This window comes from Atta colombica, unplaced genomic scaffold, assembly GCF_001594045.1.
Source record: "Atta colombica isolate Treedump-2 unplaced genomic scaffold, Acol1.0 scaffold46, whole genome shotgun sequence".
Lineage (NCBI taxonomy): Eukaryota > Metazoa > Arthropoda > Insecta > Hymenoptera > Formicidae > Atta > Atta colombica.
In genome coordinates this window covers 1,220,617-1,230,956 of record NW_017259535.1, presented here as the reverse complement: position 1 = coordinate 1,230,956, position 10,340 = coordinate 1,220,617, and the positions used below count along the sequence as shown (strand labels likewise).

At 35.4% G+C, this 10,340-nt stretch overlaps 1 protein-coding gene across 1 annotated transcript in view; it reads left to right on the top strand.

Moving 5' to 3' along the window:
• The window catches only part of LOC108691344 (E3 ubiquitin-protein ligase Rnf220-like), a 166,066-nt gene that overhangs the window by 8,029 nt on the left and 147,697 nt on the right, over positions 1 to 10,340 (top strand). The window contains exon 4 of the mRNA XM_018199041.1: positions 27 to 187. Coding sequence (XP_018054530.1) covers positions 27 to 187 — 161 coding nt within the window. The remainder of the gene's footprint in view (positions 1 to 26; positions 188 to 10,340) is intronic.

The following is a 10,340-nucleotide window of genomic DNA, read 5'->3' as shown; positions in this document are numbered from 1 at the left end:
GGCCAGGAAGTCGGCGGACCGCAAAGTCCGGCAGGTTCCGCGAGCCGCTCGCCTACCGGTACCGGCGGTACTGGTTCCGTGCCGAATCGTGGTGCGACTCCCGATGAGGAAGACCGTGACGCCAACGCCACACCAGGATCCGAAAACACTGAACGATCCACTCCGGAGGAGGGACGACCGTACAGACGTGAGTTCAATTATATGCATGTTTTTTGCTTTTTTTCCGAGCGGATAATGATCAATATGATGTAGAATCGATCTCACGTTTGAATTTTTAATTAACATTTGATTCTTTACATACAATTTTTTTATTTTTTATGTTATCATATGCTCAATATTTAATCATTTGTATTGATCATTTCTGTTCTTCGTACGATTTTAATATCTTTCTCAACATTAATACGATTCTGTTCATTAAATTGTTTGGTAATACATTAATATGTTATTCTGAGAAAAACACAAAATGTCACTGAAATCTTTACGTCAACTCGTAAAGTACCCCTATTGACGTAATCTCAAAAACAACGCGGATTTTCTCCGTTTATCATAAACATTGTCCCTGTTAAACAAACTCAGCTGCGTATTCAAAATTTTCAAAACATACCGTGGATATGTATCTTAAGAGATAAGGAAACACATGCCGTATTGTTTGAGAACGCTCAATATTTCTCGAGTCGCGGGCGGTCGGGGTGGACAACCCGTATATTTTTTCGCGTTGACCCCGACGTACGGGTGGGTTAAAGCTGGCTACAGGAGCAGAATCATCAAGATTTGTATGCTTAATCTACCTAAGTCGTTTATTTGAGCCCCCGGCAACGTAACAGCTGTGCCACGGACAGCCCCGACGAGATGTGTTCGCACGGAGGGCTTGTCCTCTCTCTCTCTCTCTCTCTCTCTCTCTCTCTCTCTCTCTCTCTCTCTCTCTTTCTCTATGCGTTTGTTTATTTTTCGCCATTGTCTTAATTACCGAAAGATAGAGCCATTCATTTTTCCCCGGTCACGATGCCGTCGCCCGCTTTTTTCATGCTCTTCAATGTATGGTTTCCTTCGGATTCGCTTTGTTGAGATAACGATAATTTTAAATAATAATATAATACGATATAATATTCTTTGAAAAATTTAAATCAGATTTGATTAAATTTGGAACAAATCTAACAAGTCTAAAAAGATTATTATCTAATAAAATATTTGATTTATGATTTCATTATGAAAGGAAATTGATTATTATTGCTACAAAATTTAATTGATATTTTTTGTATTAATTTGTATTAATTTCTGATAACTTTATAAATTTTCGTGTGTCTTTCTGACTGGGATAATCTGGTTTATTCCGTTTATGCTAAACATCAAGGGTGGGATTAAAGATAGCTTCTCTTATGATAATTTTTATAACTATTAACGTTTTTCTTTAAAAAGTTATCATTAATTTTTTCATCAGTAATGTAACGTAAAAATAATTTCTCTCAAGATAAAAAAAAACGGTCTATGCGCTGAATCTAGCAACCTCGTGAGAAATCGTACATTTCTCCATACAAATTCACCGTCGGCGAAAAAGTGTACGATGGTCAGTTCGCTCGCTTTTCGTCGGCTAATTTTCGTTTGATTGCAAAAGAGGAAAGGGGTTGAAAGCACACGAAAAGTCTCTCCCTTCTGTTCTTTTTCTTTCTCTTTTTTTTCTCGCGTAGTTCGGGGTGCAGAGATAACGATGCCCTTTGACCGCGTCGCGCGCACTGTACCGCTCGACGTTAGCGCGTTGCTAATTAGTTGATACTGACTTTGTGGCGATGCACGGCGTGTTGCGTTACGCAACAGGGGACAGTCATTGCGGAAAATTACTCGCATGATTGAGAGTGAAGAGTCAATTTTAATTACAGAAAACACTGTATGAGTTTTTTAAAAATTATACGACCACTCGCTCTCTCTCCCTCTCTCCCTCTCTCTCTCTCTCTCTCTCTCTCTCTCTCTCTCTCTCTCTTGCATTAATTATTTGAATAAGTTTTAAATTTAAAGAAACAAAATATTTTTCATTGTTAGATTAAATCTCTTGTTATTTAGAAATTCCTTTGATGTATTAAAATTTATTGCTAATCGTGATTTGTGATGTGCCGGAGATATTATTAATATGTTGTTTGATGTATCTCAAACGTCGACGCTGTTATGCGAATTGGCCGCGTATACGTACCTATTTTATACTCCATATATAGTGTGGTATTTTCATTATACACTCACGTCCTTTTTGAACCGCTCCGTGAAGGGTGCATATAGAGACGCGGTTGACATACGCTCGTGCCCATGCTTCATCGCTATTTATGGCAAATAATCATACGCGACTGTATCGTGCAATTTACATTGCGTTTGTTTGACTCTAATGGCGCGGCAAAAATATCAAGTTAATATTGATTCGCGTCTGTAATGCGTGTGTTGGCCGCATCCACTAGTTGCTATAATCGACTATCATCATTTCAATAATCGTTATCATTTCTAAATTTTATAATATTATTATATGTATAGTAGAAAAAAAAATCACAATATACATTCCTGTGAGTTAATGTAGTCTACAATTTCTTGATAACTTTATAATAGTTAAAGAATAATAATTCTAATAATTTTAATCTTCTTAAAATGTGATGGTTACATAGACGAAAAATTTTTGTTAATTTAAAAAGAATTTACACAGAAAAACGTAACATAGACATAAGTTGTAAGCAATATTTCTTCATCAAAATTAATATTTATAATATGTTAAATTAACATGTTTCAACAAATTTAACATTTATAATGTGTCGCATTAGCACATTTTATTTATTTATCTAGAATTTACATTTTATAAAACATTTTAATATTATTTGATCACTTAAATTGCTTATAAATTGTCTTATTTTAATTTTAAGAAATGTGAATGAATTGAGCATTAATTTAAACACACAAAATATTTAAATAACACCATCATATGTTAAATTAACATTCGGATATATAAAAATTCGACACAAAATTTTAACATGGACTTAAATGGATCGTAACACAAATACAGAATGTTTTTTTTACTGAGTACATTATTTATATTTGGATACGTTGTAATGAGATTTATTATTAGAAAACTTATTGTTATAAACTGTCAATAACTTTTGACGATTAGAAGTCGAAATAAAATTGCAAATCGGTCTGTAATCAGTTCGCCGTCGGTGCGGAGAATACCGGCGAGCAAGTAATATACGCATTGTATCGCTCGCACATCACACCCGCAAACGCATGTACAGCCGTTACATCGGGGGGATATGCGGTGTTTGGTTCGTAGTCGGGGATTGGAGTGTACAATCGTACCGTTTGGCAGCCTGTTTGAATGTTTTGCGACGAGTTTATTCGAGTTATCAATTTCCTGGCAAATATCTGCATTTCCGCACACCCACATGTTCTCCCTCTGTCGTTCTTCCCCTGCCATTCTGTATAGTGCCTGCAATAGCATTGCGTAACTGTAGATTTCCCAAGGATGAAACTAAATCTATCCATGAACTAACAATGGTAGATATATATAGGGAAAGAAAGAAAGTACTTTTCTTCAAGAGAATACTCTACTCTATTTTTTTTACAGATTAATCCGAGCTTTCTTCCCCCTCCTGCTTCTTTCTATATATGCAAATAAAATAAATTTGACGAAATTAAAAAAATATAAAAATAACAAAAAAATATCAAAGTTATATAATGAAGAAATTGACTTATGTCTGCTCCCACCAATATAGATTAAATTTAATTTTTAATTTACTCTTTATTTTTTTTTTAATTCTCAAAACTAAAAAGAGATTAAGAATTAATTGAACCAAGATTAAAGTTAAGTATTATTCGTTAAAATGAGAATTATACGTAGATATTATTGTAGTAACTCTGAACCATCGCGCACTTGAAAAATATTATATGTAGAAGTATTTTGTTTTTGAATGGTATATTTGAATTTAATATGTTTGTAGTATTTGTTTCATTGCCATTTTAATTACATTTTGAAATTTGCAATCCTTATATGGCATAAATCAAAATTGTACTCATATGAAATGCATAGCGACATAAATAAATAGTAACAAAATATTTTAAAGTCGAAACGATATAAAGGGTCATCCAAAATCATTGATAATTCCGAAAAAATATCAAAGCTTCGATATACGTGGTCGCTTTAAAACGGATATTTTTCAATGTAAAAAGGGGCACGGCAATGTAGACGGGCCGAAGGGCCACGTGTGTATTATCCGTAGCGCATTATCCGTACGTGTGTTTTACGCATAAATATGCAGTAATAATATAACATAGGAACCCCTCCCCCCCCCCCGTTCGTCTTGACGGTCATGAAATGGCGAACGTAAACCGGAAGCGTCATGATTTTTAGTCCGCCGCGAATGTACGTCGTTCTTTTTTTCAGTTTTGCATATTTATGTTCGCGTAATTTTCCACGAATCTCACACCGAGAATTATTTCCACGCATGCTGTTGAAAACGTGTACTGAAATTACAGACTAGAAATTCTTGAAAGAAATGAAATGAAATTACCTACTTAAAACTTATCAATCCATTGTATTCTAGTGATTTGATAATCTATTTTTTAATCATTTATATTTATACGTGTTGTGATTAATCTAATGATAATAATAGATATTTGCAATAGTCTTTTTTAAATTGTTTTATAAGTATCGAAACGGAAAGTATTTGTTTAATGAAATTTATTACGGTAGAGGTAATAAAAGTTTTGGTAAATATTATTAGATTTTTCTTAAAAATAATTTCATACAAATTTATGAATAGTAACTAGATAATTCTTTAATACATGGATATGCTTGATTAGAAATGAAAAAGTTAATAATATAATCCTCCAAGAAATGAAAGATTAATATTAAAGTAAGTATAATGTAATGCAACTGTTACAAGAGTTTTTCCATTCTTATACGATGCCATGAATAATAAAATAGAAAAGTCATTTCTTTCAAGCAATATTCCGCATAAAAATATGCATAAAAAATGTATTGCAGTGAAGTGAGTTAAAAAAATGATGGAAGTGCGAAGTGTTAAAAGAGTAAAAATGCGACGCTCATTTGCATCGCATATTTACGTAAATTATTGCTTCTTGAGGAAAGCAGTTAATATCACGTTAGTTACGACTATGTCGTACGTCACAGGTAAAAGCCCATATAAACGTCAATCATTCTTTAATGGGAATGAATTTTCGTCGACCGAGGCTAAATCACTATTGGCCAATAACGTTTACCGTTAACAAAACACCGCATACGTCAGTACTGAATTGATGTACCACTTCGCCAATGAGATGTAGTATAAATACTCGCAGACGTGATGCTGCAACTATGTTAAGCAATCGAGCGAGCGGGTAAAATCGAGTTTGCATGTAACGCGCGTAATTACTATAGCAGTAAATCGATTGGAAATTAATGTCTCTTCGGTTCGTCTATTGGATATTCTAAATACTAACGAATTTTATCAAAACGCACTGTATGCGCATAAACGGAAAGCAATTTTCGTAAACATAAAATTAAACATTTTCTTATACAATATTAATATTATTTACCTTACGTTTGTCAATTTTATCTTAAATTATATATAATCCTCAAATTTTCTTTCATGTTTCCGTTTTTTCATCATTTCGAATGATAATTTTATTACATACAAAGATAGCATTACATGTGCATTATGTAGAACAGATGTAGTTTATCGTAAAAATACTTTTTCATAAAATAATTATAATATTTTTGACGATGTATTTTCCTTACAAATGACTGTTGCTCGAACACGTTCGCCAATGCGCATGTAGACGTTTCTCTCATTTGTATTCTTAGGGCGAGCCGCAAGCCAGCACCCACGATTTACTATCACGTCGTACGAATTATTTAGTAATCAAATTTCGCCCGCTTACTGAGGCTTCGACGGCGGCACAGAAGGGTGGTCGCGTCGTTGGCTGCTTTTACGATGATTTCTCTATTTTACGGTGGCTGCGTGAGAAGACCATTAGGCAACCGTCGAGATTTGGTGTAAACGTGCCATGAAAACCATTTAGACCACGAATTCATGCTTTTTCTCGAAAAATTATCATCGAAATATGCGGAAAAGATAATAGAAGAATATCATTTGATTTTCACTAAAAATATATTTTAAAAGACATATATAAAAAACGTATATAAACAAATATTTTTGATTGAAAAAATATAAAAATATGAAATAAGAAAAAATTTAAGAAAAAAATTAAGAAATGAGTGATAATCGCAGTCTTAAGTTTCAAGATTCTTAAGTTCTTTAGCTTGAATTTATTTATAGAGATCTTCGTGTTTCTAGATACATATTATGTAATACTTTTTATAAAAATGCAACAATTTTATATTGATTTATGCGATTTTTCGAAGATGCGTTGTTACATCGTTACATCTCGGCTTTCAGCAGCTTTTAAAAGAGATGAGTGGAATTTGCCCGCCGATAATATGTGTTTCGTTATTTTCGTTATTAAAAAAGAATTTCATAACTGATATCGCGACCCAGATAACTCGGCACCGGCCATGGTTGAACCAACAATTCGTTACTGCGGATTATCCAGCTGTCCGTGTCGAGAAAAGGCGAGTAACGCGAAACTCATTATGATGCAGGAATAACGAGCCGCAGTATAGATTACCGGATTACAAACGAACTGGAATTATTGAATTACAAATGATTCCTCCGATTCCTCCTCCCATGTTACGCCCGATATTTTGTTTCTTCGTTATTATTTTAAGATATGACTTTTCGCATTGGCATTGCATTTAATTTCCACTCATGCATACGAATCCTATTAATGCAAATATGATTTCAAGATCCATTTGATTTGTTATTCTCCATGACGATTATTATATAATCGTCTTTAGAATTTATGAAATTTATTTATTGATGATAATTAGAAACATTATGCGTATGTTGTCAAATGCAAAAATTACTGTTACATGAGGAAATAATTGTTAATTTGAATCATATTTAGAATCGATTCTTTTGGAATGTTCTATGAAAAATTTTAATTAATAATTGAGATATCATTTTTAAAATAAAATAAAATTATGAAATTCTGTTCCGTCATTTGCACAACCCAAATTCCAGGCATAGAGCATAAATTGCGAACGATGCGCATGTACACCCTCCAGTGCGACCGATGGCCGGCCCTTTGCGACTCGCTCGAATCGATGGATCGAAGCGCGCAAAAACAGACGAACTGCCCGTCTGTGACCCATATTACTTGGAAAATTTTTAATTGCATTTTTTTCCATCGACAAAGAGGGCCAACGCGATGTGCCTTACGGGTCGCGTCGCATCCATTGCGTCGTTTGTATTCGACGGGAGCTGTTCGCGAACGAATGGCGACATTGCGAACGGACGCGCCACCTCGACGCGACCAATTACCAATCACTCTCGCGGAACAATAAAGCAGAACCGTGGAAAAAAATTCCCGTCAAAAGTATCGCGTTTCATATGCACCTAGCGCGTCCCCGCGGAGCCCGCGGTGGCGTATAACTGTCGCACAAAAATAAAATTAAAAACTGAATGCTGCGGGAAAAAACGCGCTGTCGCGTTGGTCTTCATTGTTTACGAAAGAAAAATTCAACGCTCTCGCTTTTGATTCTCGGAATTTTATCTTAATCGTATCACATGTCCCTCGAAAGTGACATAAGTGCAGGATTTTTTGGAATACCGAATAGCATATCATCTCATATTTTCACTTTGTGAAAGCGATAACAAAAATTCTTTGGTAGATATCAAGTACCAAAAGTGACTGTTGATGACTCATTTAAGAGTTTTATTTTCTCGACATAATTTTCGTTTTATTACCCGAGAGCCACTCTTTCCGTTGCGTCACACATACTATCAATTTAATGGTGCGATAATGTCTAGTGGAGTTAATTCACGGATGTGGGTTCAGTGGAATGGTCCGGCGCAATATTAGATAACACCACTCTACATATATGATCATCGATCCAACTTCAAAGTCGGTTACTTTCAAATGCTATAAATGTTTATCGTACGCTTCTATTTACTATTTTCATTAATAATATTAACGTATTTATTAATAGCAGCTAATAATTTGCTTCTCAAAAACATTAAATTGGACAGGATATATAAAACAGATTTAAAACAAATTTTTTTAATTGAGCTAACGAGAGAGAGAGAGAGAGAGAGAGAGAGAGAGAGAGAGAGAGAGAGAGAGAGAGAGAGCAGAAGCGAACGCAAAGTAGCCCGTAATCGATCTTACGAAGGTATTTAACTCGGAGAGATGAGTCAAGGGGAAGAGGTGAGTTTCGCATAAAAAGCGTAGATAGGATGAAGCAGAGAGAAAGGAAGGAGGACACTATTCATCACTGAGTGGTTCGAGAGTGGTGCAACTGCAACTGCGGCGACGTGGAGTTCGCCGCGCCTCCACGCGCGCACAGTCGCTGTAGAAAGGTGGAAGAAGCAGATTGAGGGATGGTGGGAAGGGATAGGGGCAATAGAGATGGCAGAGTACTGGTGGTGTCGTAGCAGGGAGTAAAATAACTGAGATACTGGCTATATCTTCCTCCTCCTCCTCACGACTGCAACTAGCTAGGCGGAGCTCGCGACCGAACTCTATATAACAGCTGCATTGCATTGGGCACCTAGACCCCTCCGCCTGCATTCTTGCGCAATAGAAACGATCTTTCGCCCTCTGCGTCTTTCTTTCTCTTTTTATCTTTTTATATATGCTGTGCATGTGCACAGTATACCCAGTATACCCCTGTGACTTATATGTAATGTCCGTAAAAAGATGCACAGTACGGTAGTAGGGTTTTATCCTTAAAGCAGCTTGCGGACTTCATTTTTCTTTAGTGGACACTTAATTCCAAAAGTGACTGATTGTCACGAATATTTTTTTATTTTCAATAATCGTACGACATTTTTTTTGTTACCTGTAAGTAATTATTGACTATGGAATGTAGTTCAATATAAAATAATTATGAGATAATATGTATATACATATAGATCTGCACGTCAAAATATTTGACCAATAGACAATGTATACAATACAGACAATGTATAAAATAGAATATTAAAATAGTAACGATTCGCTCTGTAAGAAATATTTAATTTTTGTGTAAGCAATTATATTTTATATTTCTCAATACATCTCTGATTTTGAGAGATAGAACAATTCTATCTTTTCAAGTGTATTCAAAATCACTTTTTTCTGAAGGTTTAATTTCTTATTTCTGCATTTATATTTTTGTCTTTTTTTTTACTTAAAATATTTGAATTTTTTATAAATGAAGTTTATACGTTAATCTGAAACGAAGTTTCTTCTTATCAATATAGTTAATAAGAAATAAAATGATTAATAGACCTTAATTATTATAAGACCGAATCTTCTTTCGAAACTCATTCCTTGTAATAAACTGTAATCTTCGTATGTCAGTAATAAAATCTTGGCTCTGTTTCTGCCTCAGATATATGTATAGATACGTGACCCTGTGCATTCATCACTTTTCTCGCCATCAGGTCGACGAACTCCCTCTTCCGATTGTTACCTTCCCACGTGGAACCACGATTGTTTCACCTTTTCCTCTTAGCTATCCAGTCGATGTCGTATCGTTCATTTTTTATCCTCTCCGCGAGAAATGCGGATACTCCGTTCATCAGAGGGGGAAAGGAGGGGGTTACTGATCTCCTTGCGAGTGTATGTATGTGGGTGTGTGTATGTATGTATGTATGTATGTATGTATATATGTAGTTGGTAATTCTCTCTTCCGTCTTTTATCTCGTCGTTTCTGCGCTCGTTTAACGATCTGGTTCGCGCTGCTAGAAATAGAAGCTCCGCCTCCTAGACCAGAAGCTGAAGGCTGAATGAGAGAGAAAGAGATAGGAAGAGAAAGAGGAAGTATGAGTTAAAGAGGAAGAGAGACAGAGAGGTATCCTCCTCCGCAACCGTGGGAGGACGAGACTCCTTGCGAAGCCCTGGGCGTGGTGAGGGAGGAGCTTCCTATACTGTATACGAACTCGTTTATATCCAACAACGACGGAAGCTTCCACGGTCGGATGCAGCCGACGTTGGCGTCGACGTCGCCGAGACTGTCGGGATCACGACGCAGAGTTTTGTTCGCCAAAACTGTGCATCGTTGTGTTTAATCTCCATTAAATATTTTTCGACTGTCTTGAAATTATTATAATGTAAAATCAATTTTAATCTTATGTGAGAATTTTGATTTTTTATTGACTATTTAATTACTATCATCATTATCCATTGTGTATCGTCTGTGTATCATGCTTTTTGAATTATGCAGAAAACGATGGATAAGGGTATTAGCATTGTTACTTATGTTTCCAATT